The following is a 23,925-nucleotide window of genomic DNA, read 5'->3' as shown; positions in this document are numbered from 1 at the left end:
TACAGTAGTCATGGAGACAGAGTGGCATAGCAGAGACCAACCTGGGCTGACTCCTTCAGGATCACTGTGATGGAAACCTGGTGCAGGTTTGAGCCGAACACATGGAAGCACTGTATTTCTGTACTGTATATGCCTTTGACAGGGAAAGCTTGTCGTTGTAATTCAATTTTAGTATACCAAGAATGTCCTCTCTTCGGATGAGCTACAGTAGCCATGTGGTGGGGTTCCTCTTGTAAACAGACATTGTGGATTTTTCAAAGTGAATCTGCTACTCAGAAACCTTAATGGAAAGTAGTCCTCTGATGATTGGCTGGGTGTCCTCTTCTTAACCACTAAAATATCAAAGCTCTACTGAACACCAGATTATGACTCAGCCCTAATTGCAACACCTGTTATCATCAAACATTGGGGGTTGTCACAGGCAGTTAACAGAGCTGTGTTTCCATAGTGATAACCCAATCGCTACCTAACCCAACCACTTTCCTTTGTGTGTCCCTCAGATGGTCCTGGCTGTGCAGCAGGAGGAGAGAGGGTCGCTTGAGAGCAGAGGAATTCAGGACCACCATGCCCACTGAAGGAACTCTGAGACGAGACTGAGACTTTAGAACACACAGGTGAGTCTCCTATCAGCGATTATTAACAGTGCTTTTACAAGTGGTAGTGATTGTAGGCAAGTGTCAGCATGTTTAAGTGGTGCAGGGAGTGAAAAATGTTAGGCTAACACTAATGTAGTATTGCCAACTATGCCGATTTATGAAATGAAGTGCGCCATAGCAGCAAGTGCGCCATAGCTGCCTTCAGTAACATATTACAGTTGACAAACCAATGTGAAACCAAGCCACCACATGCCTCAAACCACGTTCTTTGATTCATTTCCATCACACATAACAGCCATGAAGCCTTAAAGCTTGTTGGTCACACTGGTAACACTTGGTACCTTTCCTGGAAAAGGAGTGAAATGAGAAGAAAAGGATGTCTTTGCAATTATTAGACTTTTTCATCCTGAGTCTTTTGTCTTCCAGATCGCAATGGGAAACTCTGACAGCCAGTACAGCATTCAGGGATCAAAGGGCACCAGCTTAATCTTCCCAGGGAAACAAAAGCCCTACTCACTAAAGTTCCGCTCAAACAAAGAAGAGGTTCTATCCCCCCATACATGGTGGAAAGGTGGGCCGGGGGGCTCAGGGTACAAGGCCAGGGCTGTTGGTCGAGGCTACCTCTCCCCCCTGCAGAGGAGAGGAGAGCCGTACATCTCCAGACACTATGATTACGTCACCAAGGGGGTGAAGGGCAGTCCAAACTGCCATCTCTGGCATGGCTCCCCACCAAGAGGCCGCTCACACCTCCCAGCTGAGAATAGATGCTGCCCATATGAGGGCAGGGGAAGCCTGTACAGTAGAGCATCAGGGGATCTGAACGACTATGCTCTGAACGGACACAGGACCCCAGAGAGGATGCGAGGAGAGGGAGATGAGGGGCTTGAGGAGCAGAGCAGTCCCAGGGTGGTCATCAAGAAGGATGGTAGTCTGAGGGTGGAGTTCACCAACACTAACAGTGGTCTGCTGCTAGATGAGGCATCTGGGCCAGTGCAGCTGCTCAAGTTCTCCCCCACCCTGGAGTCCACCTCTAGTCTGCCTGGCAGCAGCAGGCCTGAGGCCCACCATGGTGCTCCGCAGCCAGCCTCAACCTCCACCACCAGGACTAGTAAGGGCAGCTCGCTGAGCTCAGAGGGCTCTTGGTATGACTCGCCCTGGGGGCCCAGTGTGGAGCTCTGCGACCAGGACCAGTCCTGTTCCTCCAATAGGTCTATGGGAAACCGTAGGTCTGACCAGTTGGATTCCTTTGGCCAGCAGTCTCCTCCTGTGTCCATCTCAGATCTCTACAGGGACCCCAGTATGGCTGCCACCTTCCCCACAGCTAAGGACCTGTCGGCCCAGTACAGGGAATCCCCTCTTCACTCCCATCACATCCAGCACCAGGCCTCCTTTGTTTCGGCCCTGGACATGCCTGCTGAGGAGCAGTGTCCAGAGTCCCTGCAGTACTCATCCTACACCCTGCCCTGCCGTAAGGCCCAGCCTAATGGAGAGGTCTCCACCCTGAAGAAGGGCACTGGCTCCGTCAGGACCCGCATGAGACGCCTCAGCGACTGGACTGGAAGTCTCAGCAGGAAGAAGAGGAAGACACAGGTGAGTGGGGCTGTTATCTGGGGCTGTCTGTGTTTGAGCACTGGGACCCTGATCTACAATCTATGAATTTTGTTACAGAAACATTTGTCACAAAGTACTAAACAATGAGCAAACCGAGCCAGTGGCAAGGAATTGCTTCCCCTCAGGTTCTAAACGAATGTTGTATTTCACAGGTCCTAGATCTGTATACACCCTATCTTCATGGCTTGGTATGTACAACCAGTAGGCCTACAGCGTGTTTGCAGTTAGGTCTGTGGCCATAGCATATTTCTAGTCGTCAATCTGTAATAGCGGTACAGCTTTAGCTGCATCAGGTGTGTCTAATCTCCTTAGGAATTTCCCTGTTTTGAGTTGTGATTGTCTGCAGTTCCTTGGCTCCACAGGAGAATATGATGACTCTGGAGTCTCCCAGTGCTTGGCACAGACTAGTGTTCCAACCATGTTAGTGAGGGAGGGGAGGCAGCAGAGGAAGCAACTCTCTGACAGGTACTTGGCTGGGGAACTGTTACTGGTCATTGTGGTCTCACCAGGAACACAACGTTGTCCCCGATCCCGAGTACCAAAATACCAGCTGTCTGAGTACAGGGAACTACAGGGTATCGCGGAATGAAATGTGGGAAGTGGATGGTGCATTGTGTAGGGACTAGAGGCAGTCGTCTACCGGAGAATAAGGCATGAAACCGAGGGAAGGATGAAAAGACAAGGGGTCTGCAGATTCCATGACTACGTCTGGGTGGGTACAAGAGGTCATGTCAGTTTAGTGTTTTTAGCAAAATCATGTCAATGAATGGAATATGTAGATTGCCCTGTATTGGAAGCATAGCTCCATTATATATCATTTGCTGATTAGTGCATTGTGATCAGACGATATCCTCCAGTTTGGGTCGAGATGATTGTTGTTACACAGTGGAGAAACAGTGTTTTTTTTCTCTAGTGTATAAGCTCGTCTGTGCATTTCATTGAGATATTGTGTGGGTGGTTGAAAATGGATGTTATCTACCAGTAGACAGCAGGTCTGTATGATGTATTGTGTTGCAGTAGAACCAGACCTGTAAAATGACACCAGACTGTTTTGTACAGTATTAGAAGAACCAGGACTTGTATGCAAATCATTGGATAGAGTGTGTTTGTGTGTTATGGGTCTGTAATAGTTTATTTAGAGCATTTAAGCCCCATACATGTAATCACCATAGTCATATTTTCTGCAACAAAGGCTAAGTACACCTGCATTGTTTGCTGTTTGGGGTTTTAGGCTGGGTTTCTGTACAGCACTTTGAGATATCAGCTGATGTACGAAGGGCTATATAAATAAATTTGATTTGATTTGAAGTAGTTAATTCCTAAAAATGTGTGTTAGATATTTCCAAATTAGCTTAAAAACGGCTTGAAACGTGGCTCTCCGTGACTTTGAGGCTTTAAATCATACATTATGCCCTAATTCTCTTGTAAACTTTAAAATGCTTTTCAAACCATTCCAAGATAATTGCTGTAAGCCTATGAAATCTCTGTTACTGAAACTAATTCCCAGCTGAAGATTTCGAAACCCCACCCCACTCTTAATGATGTGGTCGTCATGGTGATTATGATTTGGTGGCGCTGCTCTGGGTTTCTACTCAACACTCTGTCCTCCTCTCCAGAGACCCAATCCACTAGTGTGTACTCTATGGATAGGTACTCGTTCATTAGGGCATTAGGGTCTAAGTAAAATATCTGGGTGTAACCGGCGTTGGCACAAGAGGGTTAACTTCTCTTGGGGCCAGAGCTTGCACTCTAAATGAGTTCCTATTGTCATGACGTTGCCCTTTTTGGGTACAGCGAGCACCATCCCCCTCTCTCTCTCTCTCTCCCACACCCAGGCTGCTGTTAGGCAGGTCATAAATTCCTGGAGGAGATTCTTCCTCATGGCCAGACAGTATAGAGAGAGAGTGAGTTTTCATAGAGAGAACAAGGGAACTCCTTCCACCTCACAGAACTTGAGAACTGAACAATATTCATGTTCTGGAGAATGTATAAAAGGTTGGTAAAGTAGCCAGCTACGAACTGGTCCGTTTGGTACAATTTTGTGAAACTCAGGAGAGTCAATACAGCCATATTACCATTACCCTGTTTATACAAGAGTCTCGGTTGTGGGACTTGCATCTAATTGTTGTATGGGATGAATGAGTAAAGATTAAACTATTTGTGAAATGATGTAATGTGATTTTAGACTGTTTAATGAAGGAAACTCAAATTCCCTTTGGAGTTTAACTAAATCAGAGGGCCGCCTCATGAGCACAGACATTGATCTGGCGCCGTGGGACAGCCCCTTTCTGCTCTCCCGAATATAACCCCCACCGTGGGAATTTATCATGAAGGTTTGAGTAGAGACCATGCACTTCTCTTGCTGAATTCTTAACCATACCACGCGGTTAAACTCTTAGACTATCTAACCGACAGAATAAGAAAAAATCTTTGATACTAATTACTAGTTTGCAGCTAGGAATTCGGTATCATTGAACGCGAAGACCTACAACCACCGAAACATATACTCTATAACAACATTGCTGAATGTTACTCTGAACTATCTATTCTAACCACTGCAGAGAGAGAGAGAGGGCGGACAAACTCTCCAACAAAAACAAACTTTCCAACAGAGATCAAGGCGACACACTTAGTGTAAATATATATATTGATTGCAATTATTCCCGAATGAGTGAGCGTTCATATGCAAAGGATTAGCATTTCAATTGTTATAATTATCAACTTTGTAGTGTCTTTTATCTTAGTCGACCCCCACTTCCCCTTTACCACCTCTCCCCCTACCCTCTCTCGGTTTAGCCCACTAGGGCACATCCACTATCATTTCCTCGTAACTATATCTACTGTTTGTTTGTGCATTTTTGTGCTTATTTAGTTAGTAAATAAATGATTTAAGACAATTGATGTACGGATGACTCAGTGAAGACTGGGTTCGTGCAGATAACCAATCATTTACGACGTTTGGAATGAGACTAACATGAGGTAAAGAATAATTCATTAATGAGAAGACTAATTGATCAGATATTAAAATATCTGACAGTTGTATTAGGAAATGTATAACTTTGTAATCTGAATATTTTCCTTGGTGCCCCAACATCCTAGTTGATCACGTAATAATAATTACAGAGAATTGATCTGATAAACTACAAATAAGTCATCAGTTTAATGATGCCAAAGACACAATATCTTAAACCCTGATAATCTCTTGCAATGTGTTAGGTTTGGGGAGCGACCTAGGATACAACGTCCATGCAGTATTGAGCTTGACCTTTTCAATGAGAAGGACAGGGGCTTTTGAGGGACTGTGATTGAAGTTGTTCAGGTTCCCAGCAAAGCTTCAAAGGTCCATGAGAAACACCCCAACAAGCTCCAATCAGTAGCAATCCCATCCCTATTCTCCGTTCAACTCTAACACACATGAAATGTTTGTATCTGTAGGCATTGGGCAATCCCAGGCTTCAGAACAGTAGACCAATGTGCAGAGTGATATTTGTTTAGATAAATGGTCTCTTTCAGTGTTCTGACTCAACTTCTTCATGGGCAAATGTTGGAGCGTGGTGTTTCCAACTGAGCTCTGTATAGACATTCAGAGTTGTTATAGCTTCATGCGGACACATTCATTGGGTCTCTCTGGTGGTGACTCTGTGGTGCCCGGGACAGAGCTGATTCAGGGGTCCACACTGGCCTGGTTCTGCCTCTGTTTGGAGTTCTCCGCTGGGTCTAGTTCCACCATGGCCACCTAATCACCGTCAGCTTCCAATTTGTCTCAATGAATCATAAACAAATGTATCACAAACTCTGGCCACTCAGCCCCTTTTCAATGAGTCGACCCAAATCAGGACTAATTCCAGCTCTCGTTGCCCTCCACCTGGGCTTCAGGGCTCTTGCTGCGCTATGCCCTCCAAGCTAGACACTCAGGCCCAGCCCACGTTCTAATGAGAAACAGCTGGGGAGACAGTGGGAGACTGAGGGAAAAGGGGATTGGGAAGGAAAGCAGATACTAAGGGGAAAAAGGGTAGATGGAGAGTAGGGGAGGTACTGGTGGAGGATTTGGAAGACATACAGGGAAGGAAGGGAGGGTTTGACAGACAGGGAAGAAAGGGAGAGGTTGATGGACATGGAAGGAAAGGAGAGGTTGATGGACATGGAAGGAAAGGAGAGGTTGGCAGATAGTGAGAGGAGGGGGGTAGTCTCTGCAAGAGACTGAGGAAGGGTTGCTTTGGAAAGGCATTGGAACACTGTGTTTGAAGTTTACCCAACCAAGTTGCCAGGGGAGAATCGATGTTTCAATCTAGTGGAGTGCAGGTGGGATGTCATTACCCCTGAAAGAGCGCAATCACATGAAGTAGTGTTTCTACTGAGATCAGGAAGCCACGGTGTCCTCGCAGACTCAAGAACTTAAGTCGCATCCTACCCTCACCCCAAAGTCTTCCCCTACCCTCTCTCCCTACTCCCCCCCCTACCCTCTCTCCCTACTTCACCAGTCTCACCCCCCATCCCTACTCTCTCTCCACAGTCTCCCCCCACCCTCTCTCCCTACGCTCTCCTCACACTCTCCCATCACCCCACCCACCCTCTCTCCCTACTTCACCACAGTCTCACCCCCCATCCCTACTCTCACTCCACAGTCTCCCCCACCCTCTCTCTCTACAGTCTCCTCTCACACTCCCATCACCCCACCCTCTCTCCCTATGCTCTCCTCACACTCTCACTTCATCCCTCTCCTCACCTTATTCTCATCTCTGTGCCCTTCCAGGAGCCTAGGTATAAGGACAGCAGTGAGGCCTTTGACAGTGGAGTGGACGGCCTGACAGCTGCCACCAGCTCTCCCTCCCAGGTATCCAGCCTGTGGTACCCTGGCGGACCTGGCAATGTTGGGACCTCCCGGGCTCAGTCTGCAGGGGCCCTCCACCACAGCAGCGACGCCCTCCACCAGAACATCTATGAGAACTTCATGCAGGAGCTGGAGACAGGGATGGAGCAGGGCAGTAGTGGAGGAGCAGGGGGAGGAGGTGAGAGGAGAGACCCGTCTACGGGGACAGAAGGGGGGGAGAGCAGCAGTGAGTCTGCAGGCGGCTCTCTGGAGCAGCTGGACATGCTCTTTGAAAAGGAGCAGGGGGTGGTACGCAGGGCTGGCTGGCTCTCCTTCAAACCCCTCCTCACCCTGCACAAGGACAGGAAGCTGGAGCTGGTCACACGCAGGAAGTGGAAACAGTATTGGGTCACCCTGAAAGGTGAGTAGGGGTGGGTGGTCAGAGAGAAAGACGGTTTGCGACATTGCAATCTAAGGTCCAGTCAATATACACATTGAATTGGACACTCAATACCTCACTGAAATGAAGTTGAGCTTGATGCTTAATAGGTTTGGTCACATTGAAAGGTGAGTTAAAGGTGTGAAGAGTTTTATGGGGCAACTAAAGGTCAAAGTGTAACTTGATCTTTAGCATTGGAGGCATTACATCCTCAGGTTCAGTAGATACAGCCATTACATTGTTTGCTGAATACATAAACTGAAATGTAGTTTACGCTGGGCGACAGAGGAATGTCAGTTTCTAACTTTAAATCACATTTAAAGTTGAAGTAAAACCAGACGTCACTTAAGAGAGGCAGCAGCAGCTCTTCACATGGTTTTTCTGGAAGACTACAGTGTGTCGTTTGCAGAGTCCATCTCCTTTCCTTAGCCTGTGCGTTGCATTTATCGTACACTGATCCTTTGCTATCCTAAAAGCTTACAGTGAATTTTACTGCTGCATTTACCGGCTAAATAGATCAACCTCAGGCCAGGAGCGTGAGAGTGTGTGTGTCCTTCAGCCTTCCACTTTACTGTAAATGACTGAAGAACAGCAGAGACTAATACATGACAGATTATGAGGACATTCCTCTGAGCTGTGTTCTTCCTCACTCTCATGACCAACCTCTTCCTCCAGGTTGTACCTTGTTGTTCTATGAGACCTATGGTAAGGGTTCTCCAGAGCAGGAGCTGTCTCCACGCTACGCCCTGTTTGCAGAGGACTGTATCGTCCAGGCCATTCCTGAGCACCCCAAGAAGGAGAACGTCTTCTGTCTCAGCAACACCTACGGAGATGTCTACCTCTTCCAGGTGAGGTCTACCTCTTCAAACTCACTATCAAAACTGCAGAATGTAGATGTCCACAGTATTTATCCCCAAGTGGGTGGATATGCTGTAGATACAGTTTCTTCAGAAAAAATATTCCGTATGTTTGTATGGCGACAGTAAATGTTCATGTGTTCATAAATGTCACACTACAACTATATTGTTCAGTCTAGCTGGTGGTTCCTCCATCCTAGAGCCTGTGCGGCATTAGCTTGGCGTTAGCATGTTGTTAGCTTAGCGTTAGCTTCATGAGCACATCAATGGCGTTAGTGTTCTGATTTCCCCCATTACTCTGCTCTGCTTGTTGAAATGCTTAGTGTTCCAGCCAATCCAACACACAAATGAGGAGCAGAAGCTGTTACTTAGTGGGGAATGTTTTTTGTCGTTGGAAAGGAAAGCGTGTCCCGTGCTACTGTGGCAGCCTGGTTTGATAGCCTCTTCCTGCTTGGGCAGCCAAGCAGATTGGTGTAGTCTAATGCTAGATTACACTGACTGTGTCAGCTGAACAATCGGGAAGAAACGTACTGTTCAGGGTATTCACACTGTATAGTAATGGACGGAGATGTTTTACAAATATAGTCACACACATACAATCACACACACTTGTGTATTTTTAGACTGTATAATCTAGCACATCAATTGAATGATTCTAGCTCATTTATGACTACAATTTAACTCTCCAGTTGGAGCTTTTCCGTTTGTATGACTAAACTTATTTTCACTGTTGGATGCAGAGGCCTGACTTGGCATCACTAGTTTTCTCTTTTCTGAGGGTATTGCATGAAATCCCAGTTGTGGTGTTCTGAGTAAAGCTAATAAAATGGTCAAGTGGATTTAACATCACTTGAAACTGTAAAGAGGTCAGGAAACCATTAAGTCGATAAAATGAAGCACCATGGAAGCCTGTGTTCTCCCTCATGTGTCCTACATGAATCACGTCTCCCTCGTATTCCTATCACATTTCATACCATGTCCTCTGATAATGTAATCCTTTTTGTCAAGCTATATGATCCTTTCAGGATTGACTGTATTGACTGTGAAGTGACGTAATCACGTATAGATGGGAAAATCTGTCATGAAGATGATGATATACCATGCGGAAGATAGGAACACAATATGGGCACAAAGTGCTCTGCTCTTTTAACTGTCAATCATTCAGATATAGAGCCCAACCCGGAAGCAAGTCGTTCACGGCCTCGCTTTCATCGCTGCGTCTTGCAGTGCTTATACCATCACATAAGCCATTGAGGACGAAGTCTCTTTCAGTAATAATCTTGTTTTACCATTTCTGGTCTTACCCCAAACATCCATCTAATATCCTACCTTCACCTCTGTGTGTTCAGGCTAGCAACCAGACAGACCTGGAGAACTGGGTGACAGCCATCCACTCTGCCAGTGCCTCTCTGTTCGCTAAGCGCCATGGGAAGGAGGACACGGTGCGTCTACTTAGGAGCCAGATCAGAGGCCTGCTGCAGAAGGTAGACATGGACGGTAAGATGAAGAAGATGGCTGAGCTGCAGCTGTCCATCGTCAGTGATCCCAAGAACAGGAAGGCCATCGAGAACCAGGTGAGGATGAGGTAGATGATGAGGATATGTTGATAGTGGTGTGTTCTCACAGTGAAGCAGTGGTTAGTGTCCCAGACAGATCTGGTCTGTTCTGTTCAGTGTGTTTGTTAGGAATCTAGCAGCTCTAAAAATATGAGCTGTGAATCAACCCACGCGACTAAAACCCCATGTCTTATTTTCGGAAGCGGGAGAAGTAGCCTAAATGTAGCTAATGGCTGTCCAAACATATACTCGGAGGAGAGGAGCGGCAGGCTGCTGCTTCCCATTGCATCAGATTGGGATTCCAGATGTTGTTCTATATAATGACCTCTCAACGTTAGCCCCTCTAACACCTTGCCTGAGGAGAAAAACAGACCAATCACTGATTCTCCCCGCAGCTAAAACTGTCCTGTACATATAATGTAGTGAGCCATGGAGATGGCTAAAGACTCAACACCAAGCTAGCTTGCCCACCCCTCATTTCAGCCCCCTCAACAGTCCCAACTACTTAAGAGTATATATCAGATTTATAGTGCAGTAATTCATCCTTCTGAGGTGGATCTGGTTGCTTCAAAGCGTTTCAACTCTGAATTAGAAGATAGTGATTTTGGACTTGCAACATTGTGGGGGCTGTTTGTGATGGTTGGATGTTTGTGTTGGGAAGGTTGTGAGTGCAAAGACATCTACCGTGACTGCAAGAAATGAAAGCTCAACATCCAGGATTTTGCTTTGTCTAAAGGTGGATGTTGCTATGTTTTTATAATATTCTTATCAATGAGGTAACATAGCTGTGAAAAAGATGAATGGCTCATGGCTGTCATGACCAATGGGAATGACATGGAGGGCAGTGTCTGTCTTTCAGACTGACTTGGTGTCTGTTTTCTGTTAGCTATCACAGCACCTCGAGACAGAGAGGTCTGGAGCCAATGATAGGGTCAGAGGGGAGAGGGCGGGGTTAGGCCCTGAGACGGGCGCCCACAGCTGATGATGGATTTAGGATGGGGGTGATTGGGCTATGAGAGGGCACTTTGATGTTTACCCTCCCCCTTCTCAAAATCAGTGCCTTTTTGAAGTCTCTCTTTTCCCCTCCATTGTGAAGTCATAATCAGGTTGGCATGTACAATCATTAAGAGAGAGAGGGGGAAAGTCAAAGGAGGCTGTATGTAAAAGGAGGCCCATTCCTGCCACTTAATGGGACTGAAATGGGAGTAAATAGGATTGCTGTAAGACCAGATGGGTACAATATGCCTTCAGCGGTAAAGAGACACACACACACACACACACACACACACACACACACACACACACACACACACACACACACACACACACACACACACACACACACACACACACACACACACACACACACACACACACACACACACACACACACACACACACACACACACCATGCCAACCTCTTTCTGATTCTCAATCTGATAATGGCCATGCTTCTTTGATATGATGATGGATTAACATTGCCTGACAGAATGTAAATAAGATGTGATCGATCAGACATGGGTTTGTGTGTGGCGCTTCCAATTGTGGCCATGCGGTGTCCAATATTAAACCGTATCAACTATCAAACCATGACCTTCCTGTCTTTGCTCTGGGGGAAGAGGAGTCCATCTAATTGAAATGTAATTGTATTGGTCATGTACACATATTTTTCAGATGTTATTGCAGACGCAGCGAAATGCTTATGTTTCTAGCTCCAACTGTGCAGTAATACCTAACGATACTAAACAAAACACACAAATACAAAAAAGAAAAACACAAATTCAGAAATATCAGAACGAGCAATGTCAGAGTCCGGAATATAAATATATATCTGTATGGTGGTGTGAATGGACAGTGTATGAATAGAAAAGGTGTGTATGTATAAACATTATGGACAGTGTATGAATATAAAAGGTGTGTACAGCAGTAGTTATATATGATGAGCCTTGACTAGAATACCGTATATACATATGAAGTGGGTAAAACAGTATGTGAACATTATTGAAGTGACCCGTGTTCAATGACTCTGTACATAGGCCAGAGTTGAGTACTGGGTTGTACCCGTCTAGTAACAGTGACTAAGGTTCAGGGCATGGTACTGGGCGGAGGTTGGCTAGTGGGGGCTGTTTAACAGTCTGATGGCCTGGAGATAGAAGCTGTTTATCAGTCTCTCAGTCCCAGAGATTGTATTGTCTCTGCCATTCTAGATGGTAGCGGGTGAACAGGCTGTGTTTCGGGTGACTTGAGGTCCTTGAGGGTCTTCTTGGCCTTCCTGTGACACCAAGTGCTGTAGTTGTAATTGACAATGCCTGCTCTCCAAATAAAATGATCCTCTCCTGTCCCCCAGAATACCTCACTGTAATAGCCTTAGAGAGACAGGGTTATCTCAGTGGATTTACCAAGCATGACACTTAGGACCACACTCTAACCCATGGATGACGATATATTCATTTTAATGTTTTATTTTACTAGGCAAGTCAGTTAAGAACAAATCCTTATTTTCAATGACAGCCGTGGAACAGTGGGTTAACTGCCGTGTTCAGGGGCAGAACGACAGATTTGTACCTTGTCAGCTCGGGGATTCGAACTTGCAACCTTTCGGTTACTAGTCTAACACTCTAACCACTAGGCTCCCCTGCCGCCCCAAATATTCATGCCACATACACTAGATGACCATACACTAGATGTCTGGTTCACATTGGCTCCAGAAGGGCTAAGTGTTCTTAATGTTATTGGGTTGAACCTTTTGTGTTAGCTCTGTCTGAACACACAGCATTGTGCAACAGGATCATTGTTGGTCTTTACAGTCCTGTTTCGATGGTGGAATGTTCTAGGCTCAGATTGGTCCCCTGTCCATTTCATTCCCTACCATGAAGGATTCCATCAGTCTGAATCAGTGTTAATGAGAGGATGGATTCTGTACTGGTCTGTATTGTAAATGAACTCTCTGCATACTAGCACTATAAAAGTAAATTGTATAGAGTCGTTAAACTCCACAGTTCTCTCATTAAAGTTAACCCCCCCAAGCTTACAAATAAGCACCATCTCATACTTTACAGTACATGGTGCTAAAAGGGTCTGGGCGCATGTGTTCATTCTCCGTGTTGGTGAGTGTGTTGTGTGTTTTTAGTGGGAGGGTTATACGGTGGTCTGGTGCTCGTCAACCCCTTCCGATGACTTTTATTGCAGTGAAATAAGATACACACACACACACACACACTACAAACCTCCTTCATTATATCATCAACCTTACTGCCCTCAACCAGCACCAGTTTTTGCCCCCCACTCCCACATCTGTAAGCAATCCCAGCTTGTTGGAATGCACCCTAAATGTTCTCTCTGACCTCCCTCCCTCCCTCCCTCCCTCCCTCCATCTCTTCCCTTCACCCCTCTCTCCCCTCCTCATTTCTCCAACCCTCCCTCAGATCCAGCAGTGGGAGCAGAACCTGGAGAAGTTTAACATGGACCTGTTCAGGATGCGCTGTTACCTGGCCAGCCTGCAGGGCGGCGAGCTGCCTAACCCCAAGAGCCTGTTGGCTGCAGCCAGCCGGCCCTCCAAGGCTGCCCTGGGACGCCTGAGCATCTTCTCAGTGTCCTCCTTCCATGCACTGGTCAGTCTCTGGTTGAGATGGAGGGTGTCTATATAGACTGAAGTTGAAGCAGGTTGTGACTGCAGAGGTAGATCTAGTCCTGACGGTGTGTTATGTCTGTTATATCGTCAGGTCTGTTCCAGGGATGAGGCCACACTGAGGAGGCGCTCTGTGTCCCTGAGCCAGAGATCACGCAACAAGAAAGGCCTCTTCTCCTCCCTCAAAGGCCTGGACAATCTCACTAAGAGGGACCGCGACAAGAGACCGTCCGCAGGACAGGTATGGTACCTGGACATACTGCACACACAGGACACACTAAATGCCCATACAGAGAACACACACATACCTACAAGGAAATTGACGCGGGACTTTTTCATATTTCTAAGAGAATGTTGAAATGGGGCCCTGGTGTGCATTTGTACCCCATAAACATGATTTTATTTTTTAGAGGCAATAAGCTCATATTTGTTGTTGTTGTACTTACTCTTCCCCACACGCTCATTATCTGTTGATGTTGTCAGCCCCCACCTCCTATGCCCTGAAGGTACTGCCCAGCAGAGTCTTCTAAGGCATGGAACAGACCTACTTCCCAGGATCTAGTCTATTATGAAAACCAATGCATTTGGATAATGGTGTAGTACACTAGATTAAGATGTCACAACATCCCTACAATCCTTCTCTGATATAGACAGTATTCTGCTTTGCGTTGCGTCTGAGCTGGAGGCTTCACTTTGAGGATTCATAAATGTTTCCACAGCCATGGCTCTTACTGGTTTTGACTGATGGACTGACTTTGATTGTAGGGAGCATTAAGCACCCATCTATAATGTAGAAACTGCTAACTACCAGCTTCTGATTCTCTGTAGTGCTCTTCAAAACAGGAGGCCAGGTGTCCTTAATGCAGAGTAAACCGAGTCTTCCCTGCTCCCAGTACTCTCGTCACCCCTCCACTTCCGCGGGGCTCTGTGTGTTGTTGATTATGGTGTTTGGGAGCTCCAGCAGGCTAGCTAATGAGACCCAGTTTGGTTTCACAGCGCAGAAAGCCGAGGTGGCTCACAGCGCACGACGAGCAGGAACAGTTCTGTACCATGAATTATTAAAAGCCATATGTGGTAAATTGTAGCCTGCTGTACCCAGCCCTACAGCGACAAACAGATGGTTTGTGTAAGTTCACTAAATATTAAACAGCCCCACAGTTATTCACAGGTTCCCCTGCAAAGCTCTCCAGTTGAGATATGTTTCTGTTCCCTTTCTATGATCTTGGTGCCTATTAAAAAGAGTGGCACATTGCTTCGAGGGGAGTAGTGCCGGTCTAGTGTTTAGTTTCCCATCTTTCCTGGAGATGAGTTAAGCTTTCAAGTTGTGTGACATCATTGCTCTCTGTCCTCCCAATGAGTCAATATGACACGTTTATTACAGAGGGATTTATACTGGACAAAAATATAAACGCAACATGTAAAGTGTTGTTTCATGATTCACGCACAAAAGGCTTATTTTTCTCAAATTTTGTGCACAAATTTGTTTACATCCCTGTAAGTGAGAAGTTCTCATTTTCCAAGGTAATCCATCCACCTGACAGGTGTGAGATATCAAGAAGCTGATTAAACAGCATGACCATTACACAGGTGCACCTTGTACTAGGGACAATAAAAGGTCACACTAAAGTGCAGTTTTGTCACACAACACTGCCACAGATGCCTCAAGTTTTGAGGGAGCTTGCAATTGGCATGATGACGACAGGATTGTCCAACAGCGCTGTTGCCAGAGAATTGAATGTTAATTTCTCTACCATAAGCCGCCTCCAATGTTGTTTTAGAGAATTTGGCAGTACACCCATCAGGTCTCACAACCGCAGACCACTTGTAGCCACGGCAGCCCAGGACCTCCACATCTGGCTTCTTCACCTGCGGGATCATCTGAAGGGGGGGTGTGTCTCAGTCTGTAATAAAGTCTTTGTGGGGAAAAACAAATTCCAATTGGCTGGACCTGGCACCCATGGCTGCGCCCCTGCCCAGTCATGTGAAGTCCATAGATTCGGGTCTAATTAATGAGTTTCCATTGACTGATTTCCTTCTATGAACTGGAACTTAATAACATCTTTGAAATAGTTCCATGTTCCATTTTTACATTTTTGTTCAGAATAGACAGCAGGCTGATCTCATAATGCCAAACTCTCACTCCTTTACTTTATCTCTCACATCCTCACTCCTTTTTCTCTCTCTCTCTTACCCTGGCGCTCTCCCTCCAGCTCTCTTTCTCTACTTCTATAAACATTAGCTACTGGCTCCCCTCCCACGACATCCCACAGTCCTCATATTGAGTCATCTCAGTTGACTAAGCCCCAATCCTATTTTCCCTGCTTGGTGATTTCAAAATCAAAAGCTCTCCCTCAACACAGGCCTCTCTCTGTTAGACAAGGGTGTGTAGCGTTACCCTGTGAGCTGCCTGGCCAGGGTTCAGTGGCTGCAGCAGGCCGGAGGGCCCAGGGATTTGTGGGAGAAGTTTAAGAGTTCTAAAGTTAGTGGGCTTTGCGGCAGTCAGGCAGCGGTGTTTACAGCTACTATAATAAGACCTGCTTGGTGCCTCATACAGCATGTATAACCTCTGCAGACGGCGGTCAATGCTCTGTATATCACTACTACTGCCATCTGTCTGGAGAGGCCATGTTCATTTCTCCTCTGAAGTGAAGCAGAGTGTTGGGTTTAGCTGTGTTAAAGTACATTAGAGCAGTGGTGTTATCATTCTGAACCTGCTGAGTCACCATTCCTAGAGGGCTTAGGGACTCATCACATGCCTACCTGCGTGCCTGCTACAACATGCTTTACATCGGAAGGGAGGGAGGAAGGGAGATAGAGGTAAGGGATCAAGAAGAGAGAGATTAAGAGGTAGAGTTAGCAAGAGGAGATCTGGAGGAGGAATCTGTCTGTCCTCATCTCTTCTCTCTACCCTGGCAGGCTGTCTGTCCTCTCATCCCTCTCTACCCTGGCAGGCTGTCTGTCCTCTCATCTCTTCTCTCTACCCTGGCAGGCTGTCTGTCCTCTCATCTCTTCTCTCTACCCTGGCAAGCTGTCTGTCCTCTCATCTCTCTCTACCCTGGCAGGCTGTCTGTCCTCATCTTTTCTCCCTACCCTGGCAGGCTGTCTGTCCTCTCATCTTTTCTCTCTCTACCCTAGCAGGCTGTCTGTCCTCTCATCTCTTCTCTCTACCCTGGCAGGCTGTCTGTCCTCTCATCTCTCTCTACCCTGGCAGGCTGTCTGTCCTCTCATCTCTCTCTACCCTGGCAAGCTGTCTGTCCTCTCATCTCTCTCTACCCTGGCAGGCTGTCTGTCCTCATCTTTTCTCCCTACCCTGGCAGGCTGTCTGTCCTCTCATCTCTTCTCTCTCTACCCTAGCAGGCTGTCTGTCCTCTCATCTCTTCTCTCTACCCTGGCAGGCTGTCTGTCCTCTCATCTCTCTCTACCCTGGCAGGCTGTCTGTCCTCTCATCTCTCTCTACCCTGGCAGGCTGTCTGTCCTCTCATCTCTTCTCTCTATCCTGGCAGGCTGTCTGTCCTCTCATCTCTTCTCTCTACCCTGGCAGGCTGTCTGTTCTCTCATCTCTTCTCCCTACGCTGGCAGGCTGTCTGTCCTCTCATCTCTCTCTACCCTGGCAGGCTGTCTGTTCTCTCATCTCTTATCCCTACCCTGGCAGGCTGTCTGTCCTCTCATCTCTTCTCTCTCTACCCTGGCAGGCTGTCTGTCCTCATCTCTTCTCTCTCTCTACCCTGGCAGGCTGTCTGTCCTCATCTCTTCTCTCTACCCTGGCAGGCTGTCTGTCCTCTCATTTCTTCTCTCTCTCACTCCTGCCACACAGTAGTCCTGTTTCTGTATCTCTACACTACTTATTACTGCCTCACTCTGGAGCCTCACAGGCTGCCCCAGCCCTAGTCCCAGCCCTAGTCCCAGCCCTAGTCCGAGCTGTAGCATCAGCCCTAGTCCCAGCCGCAGCCCTAGCCCCAGTCCTAGCCCTAGTCCCAGCTGTAGCCACAGCCCTAGTCCCAGCCACAACCCTAGTCCCAGCTGCAGCCCTAGCCCCAGTCCTAGGCCTAGTTCCAGCTGCAGCCCCAGTCCTAGTCCCAGCTGCAGCCCTAGCCCCAGTCCTAGGCCTAGTCCCAGCTGCAGCCCTAGCCCCAGTCCTAGGCCTAGTCCCAGCTGCATCCCCAGCCCTAGTCCCAGCTGCAGCCCTAGCCCCAGTCCTAGGCCTAGTCCCAGCTGCAGCCCCAGCCCTAGTCCCAGCTACAGCCATAGCACCAGTCCTAGGCCTAGTCCCAGCTGCAGCCTTAGCCCCAGCCCTAGTCCCAGCTGCAGCCCTAGCCCCAGTCCTAGGCCTAGTCCCAGCTGCAGCCCCAGCCCTAGTCCCAGCTACACTCATAGCCCCAGTCCTAGGCCTAGTCCCAGCTGCAGCCTTAGCCCCAGCCCTAGCTACACTCATAGCCCCAGTCCTAGGCCTAGTCCCAGCTGCAGCCTTAGCCCCAGCCCTACTCCCAGCCGCAGCCCCAGTCCTAGACCTAGTCCCAGCTGCAGCCCTAGCCCCAGTCCTAGGCCTAGTCCCAGCTGCAGCCCCAGCCCTAGTCCCAGCTGCAGCCCTAGCCCCAGTCCTAGGCCTAGTCCCAGCTGCAGCCCCAGCCCTAGTCCCAGCTACAGCCATAGCACCAGTCCTAGGCCTAGTCCCAGCTGCAGCCTCAGCCCCAGCCCTAGTCCCAGCTGCAGCCCTAGCCCCAGTCCTAGGCCTAGTCCCAGCTGCAGCCCCAGCCCTAGTCCCAGCTACACTCATAGCCCCAGTCCTAGGCCTAGTCCCAGCTGCAGCCTTAGCCCCAGCCCTAGCTACACTCATAGCCCCAGTCCTAGGCCTAGTCCCAGCTGCAGCCTTAGCCCCAGCCCTACTCCCAGCCGCAGCCCCAGTCCTAGACCTAGTCCCAGCTGCAGCCCTAGCCCCAGTCCTAGGCCTAGTCCCAGCCTTAGCCCCAGCCCTAGTCCCAGCTGCAGCCTTAGCCCCAGCCCTAGTCCCAGCTGCAGCCCTAGCCCCAGTCCTAGGCCTAGTCCCAGCTGCAGCCCCAGCCCTAGTCCCAGCTACACTCATAGCCCCAGTCCTAGTCCCAGCTGCAGCCTTAGCCCCAGCCCTACTCCCAGCCGCAGCCCCAGTCCTAGGCCTATTCCCAGCTGCAGCCCTAGCCCCAGTCCTAGGCCTAGTCCCAGCTGCAGCCCTAGCCCCAGTCCTAGCCCTAGTCCCAGCTGCAGCCCCAGTCCTAGTCCTAGCCCCAGTCCTAGTCCTAGCCCCAGTCCTAGCCCCAGCCCCAGTTACAGCCCGCATGGAAATATTATCAAAGCACCAGGCCCTCACTGCACACTTTTTAATTAGCTACATAATAACAAAGTTTGTGTAATAAGTCTGCTGCTATGGGTTACCGCTGTTTAATAGATGACTACAGGGATTTTAACAAGTCAAGGAAACATGTTTCTCTCTGTTGCAGATCTTTGAAAGTGATGGAGGACAACCCTACTGTCTCCCACCCACTAGTTCTGAGGTCAGTCCAGTTACACTTTCATATGACTGTTTCATCTAATTCTATTACCTTTTAGGAGTAAGGATATAAAAATGTCAAATACCATATAAATGTAGTTTTGATTTCTACTTCAGATTTAGAAATCAAACAAGTGTCAAACAATCATACAATTAATTGACTGAGAGTCTACAGGCTAGATTTTCTAAGTGAGCGCATATGGCTGAGACATAGATCAACAGTATCATGTGTCTCAGCAAGCCTCATGGTTACGCATTACGATGACAAGCCGTGGGATGACATCTCCCAGGTACAGGGGTCAGGGGTTAAGGGTCAGCCTGCAGCTTGTGTCTGAATCTGCAGACTTTGGGCTGGGGTCTGTCCTGTACATAGGACCAGAGCGGGATCAAAGGTAAGATGCCTTTCATGCCAATCTGCAGGTGTCTGTCTATCTGTACTGCAATATCTGTATATCACAAAGATAGAAATCTGCACCCCATTGTATCTAAAGGGCAATAGATCCCACTATAAGAAATTCTGTACAAAGCCAAGATCATAAAGGAATTCTAATGTTTAATTTATAAGTGCTCAAAGGGTGTGCACAATGAGTTATTTAACCTACCAGAACCAATTGGTTACCAACTAGTAACGGTTAGACACCGTGTCCAATAGAGCCCCTGGTGTTCAATATTCCACCCCTCGTCTGAGCAGCAGGGGTAAAATACAAGACAGGTTCTGGAGATGTAGTGAGTGGCTCCGGGCATAATGGAAAGTGCTGAGAGTGTTGAAAAGCTTGGTCTTGCTCGGTTTCCATCTGTCGCCAGTGTTTGTTAATAGAAGCTCTAGTGTTATTGTTTCCATCTGTCGCCAGTGTTTGTTAATAGAAGCTCTAGTGTTATTGTTTCCATCTGTCGCCAGCGTTTGTTAATAGAAGCTCTAGTGTTATTGTTTCCATCTGTCGCCAGTGTTTGTTAATAGAAGCTCTAGTGTTATTGTTTCCATCTGTCGCCAGTGTTTGTTAATAGAAGCTCTAGTGTTATTGTTTCCATCTGCCGCCAGTGTTTGTTAATAGAAGCTCTAGTGTTATTGTTTCCATCTGTCGCCAGTGTTTGTTAATAGAAGCTCTAGTGTTATTGTTTCCATCTGTCGCCAGTGTTTGTTAATAGAAGCTCTAGTGTTATTGTTTCCATCTGTCGCCAGTGTTTGTTAATAGAAGCTCTAGTGTTATTGTTTCCATCTGTCGCCAGTGTTTGTTAATAGAAGATCTAGTGTTATTGTTTCCATCTGTCGCCAGTGTTTGTTAATAGAAGATCTAGTGTTATTGTTTCCATCTGTCGCCAGTGTTTGTTAATAGAAGATCTAGTGTTATTGTTTCCATCTGTCGCCAGTGTTTGTTAATAGAAGCTCTAGTGTTATTGTTTCCATCTGTCGCCAGTGTTTGTTAATAGAAGCTCTAGTGTTATTGTTTCCATCTGTCGCCAGTGTTTGTTAATAGAAGCTCTAGTGTTATTGTTTCCATCTGCCGCCAGTGTTTGTTAATAGAAGCTCTAGTGTTATTGTTTCCATCTGTCGCCAGTGTTTGTTAATAGAAGCTCTAGTGTTATTGTTTCCATCTGTCGCCAGTGTTTGTTAATAGAAGATCTAGTGTTATTGTTTCCATCTGTCGCCAGTGTTTGTTAATAGAAGATCTAGTGTTATTGTTTCCATCTGTCGCCAGTGTTTGTTAATAGAAGATCTAGTGTTATTGTTTCCATCTGTCGCCAGTGTTTGTTAATAGAAGCTCTAGTGTTATTGTTTCCATCTGTCGCCAGTGTTTGTTAATAGAAGCTCTAGTGTTATTGTTTCCATCTGTCGCCAGTGTTTGTTAATAGAAGCTCTAGTGTTATTGTTTCCATCTGCCGCTAGTGTTATTGTTTCCATCTTGCCAGTGTTTGTTAATGAAGCTCAGTGTTTGTTAATAGAAGCTCTAGTGTTATTGTTTCCATCTGTCGCCAGTGTTTGTTAATAGAAGCTCTAGTGTTATTGTTTCCATCTGTCGCCAGTGTTTGTTAATAGAAGATCTAGTGTTATTGTTTCCATCTGTCGCCAGTGTTTGTTAATAGAAGATCTAGTGTTATTGTTTCCATCTGTCGCCAGTGTTTGTTAATAGAAGCTCTAGTGTTATTGTTTCCATCTGTCGCCAGTGTTTGTTAATAGAAGCTCTAGTGTTATTGTTTCCATCTGTCGCCAGTGTTTGTTAATAGAAGATCTAGTGTTATTGTTTCCATCTGTCGCCAGTGTTTGTTAATAGAAGCTCTAGTGTTATTGTTTCCATCTGTCGCCAGTGTTTGTTAATAGAAGCTCTAGTGTTATTGTTTCCATCTGTCGCCAGTGTTTGTTAATAGAAGATCTAGTGTTATTGTTTCCATCTGTCGCCAGTGTTTGTTAATAGAAGCTCTAGTGTTATTGTTTCCATCTGTCGCCAGTGTTTGTTAATAGAAGCTCTAGTGTTATTGTTTCCATCTGTCGCCAGTGTTTGTTAATAGAAGATCTAGTGTTATTGTTTCCATCTGTCGCCAGTGTTTGTTAATAGAAGCTCTAGTGTTATTGTTTCCATCTGTCGCCAGTGTTTGTTAATAGAAGCTCTAGTGTTATTGTTTCCATCTGTCGCCAGTGTTTGTTAATAGAAGATCTAGTGTTATTGTTTCCATCTGTCGCCAGTGTTTGTTAATAGAAGATCTAGTGTTATTGTTTCCATCTGTCGCCAGTGTTTGTTAATAGAAGATCTAGTGTTATTGTTTCCATCTGTCGCCAGTGTTTGTTAATAGAAGCTCTAGTGTTATTGTTTCCATCTGTCGCCAGTGTTTGTTAATAGAAGCTCTAGTGTTATTGTTTCCATCTGTCGCCAGTGTTTGTTAATAGAAGATCTAGTGTTATTGTTTCCATCTGTCGCCAGTGTTTGTTAATAGAAGCTCTAGTGTTATTGTTTCCATCTGTCGCCAGTGTTTGTTAATAGAAGCTCTAGTGTTATTGTTTCCATCTGTCGCCAGTGTTTGTTAATAGAAGATCTAGTGTTATTGTTTCCATCTGTCGCCAGTGTTTGTTAATAGAAGATCTAGTGTTATTGTTTCCATCTGCCGCCAGTGTTTGTTAATAGAAGCTCTAGTGTTATTGTTTCCATCTGTCGCCAGTGTTTGTTAATAGAAGATCTAGTGTTGTTGTTTCCATCTGTCGCCAGTGTTTGTTAATAGAAGATCTAGTGTTATTGTTTCCATCTGTCGCCAGTGTTTGTTAATAGAAGATCTAGTGTTGTTGTTTCCATCTGTCGCCAGTGTTTGTTAATAGAAGATCTAGTGTTATTGTTTCCATCTGTCGCCAGTGTTTGTTAATAGAAGATCTAGTGTTGTTGTTTCCATCTGTCGCCAGTGTTTGTTAATAGAAGCTCTAGTGTTATTGTTTCCATCTGTCGCCAGTGTTTGTTAATAGAAGCTCGAGTGGTATTGTTTCCATCAGGAGTATTGTTTCCATCAGGAGTATTGTTTCCATCAGGAGTATTGTTTCCATCAGGAGTATTGTTTCCATCAGGAGTGTGACCGGGAGCAGGGAGGAGTAAATGATTGACACCTTGTAAAGAGCAGAATCAACAACCTCTGCATCATCAAGAGTTGCTTTGTGAGAAGGTGTCAACCATACAAAGGTTAACCCATGTTCACAGTTAAATGGCAGCTGAAAAGTGCAGATGTCCAGGCTTTGGCCCCAACTCTGAGCAGGTCCTCCGAGGCCATGGCCCAGTGAGACTTGAGTGCCGGTCCATGGAGATGGAAACAAAAGTCTGAGCCTTTTGGGGAAAACACTGAAGTAAATGTGATGGAAACTCCGAATCAGTGTGAATGTGAGGAGTGAATACTGGAAATACACACCATCTGAGCAGTAACATACAGTAACTTTCAATCCCTTTGGATCACACATTGGAGCTATTAGCTGGTTACAAACATGTTGTCAGGCAGTTACAAATAGACTGTCTGGCATTTTCTCACACATATAGCATTGTTCCTCTGGTGTCTGTGGCTCTTCTGCTCTCCTCTTCCTCTCTGCAGAACAACTTGTCCTTAATGTGTTGGGATCTATGGGACAGATAAAGATTGACATGAGGGGTCAAAATGAACAGACAGAGAGGGCAGGATATCCATCCGGTAGGCTCACGTCACTATTTCCCTGGACACAAAGCTCTGTATTGAGACTGAGTCTGAGATTAGGGGACCAGGGTGAATGTGGCCAATGTTGGAGCCATGAACTGCTCCACCCAGCATCAGAATAGCATGTGGCTGATGTGGCTAGGGACAACAACATCTTTTCTTTAGGACGAGCTTTAATGTTGTTGTCAAAGTGTCATGATGTATTTCTCATTCCTCTTTCTGTCCTGGAGTTGGATGAAGTATTTCCTGGAGTCCATTTTGATTTAGAGTTGGGCTCCTTTATGTCAGAGAGGAAGCTGTATTGATTTATGCCCCCATGCGTTTCATCCTCTGTTCTCTCTCAACAGACACTGCTGTCTCCTGTTTGTTCTCTGCCCGTGTTGGGTCTTTCTGGGTCTTAGTTTCAGCAAGGTTTCTATTAATCAGTCATCTAACTCCCTAAACCACTGAAGGAAGGGGTGGATGGGTGGGGGTTACGATGGTTCAAGGTGGTGGTTCACTGTTAGAAAGAGGGTTACGATGGTTCAAGATGGTGGTTCACTGTTAGAAAGAGGGTTACGATGGTTCAAGGTGGTGGTTCACTGTTAAAAAGAGGGTTACGATGGTTCAAGGTGGTGGTTCACTGCTAGAAAGAGGGTTACGATGGTTCAAGGTGGTGGTTCACTGCTAGAAAGAGGAAAGTCTGAAGTATAGGTTTGAGTTTTGACACACACACTCACACATACACACTCACATGTACGTTAAGGGCCGGC

The 23,925-nt window shown here is 46.5% G+C and overlaps 1 protein-coding gene across 4 annotated transcripts in view; it reads left to right on the top strand.

The window, feature by feature from the left end:
- The window catches only part of LOC124001303 (rho guanine nucleotide exchange factor TIAM2-like), a 104,903-nt gene that overhangs the window by 28,864 nt on the left and 52,114 nt on the right, over positions 1–23,925 (top strand). For 3 of the 4 annotated variants that reach the window (XM_046307979.1, XM_046307981.1, XM_046307980.1), the window contains exons 2-9: positions 501–614; positions 1,023–2,186; positions 6,961–7,438; positions 8,132–8,304; positions 9,663–9,887; positions 13,295–13,480; positions 13,592–13,738; positions 18,969–19,022. In XM_046307979.1, coding sequence (XP_046163935.1) covers positions 1,029–2,186; positions 6,961–7,438; positions 8,132–8,304; positions 9,663–9,887; positions 13,295–13,480; positions 13,592–13,738; positions 18,969–19,022 — 2,421 coding nt within the window. In that variant the 5' untranslated portion in view covers positions 501–614; positions 1,023–1,028. Of the gene's footprint in view, positions 1–500; positions 615–1,022; positions 2,187–2,375; positions 2,396–6,960; positions 7,439–8,131; positions 8,305–9,662; positions 9,888–13,294; positions 13,481–13,591; positions 13,739–18,968; positions 19,023–23,925 lie in introns of those variants that run through there. The other variant, XM_046307982.1, reaches the window with a different exon arrangement.

This window comes from Oncorhynchus gorbuscha, linkage group LG17, assembly GCF_021184085.1.
Source record: "Oncorhynchus gorbuscha isolate QuinsamMale2020 ecotype Even-year linkage group LG17, OgorEven_v1.0, whole genome shotgun sequence".
Lineage (NCBI taxonomy): Eukaryota > Metazoa > Chordata > Actinopteri > Salmoniformes > Salmonidae > Oncorhynchus > Oncorhynchus gorbuscha.
This window is presented reverse-complemented; position numbering and strand designations above follow the sequence as displayed.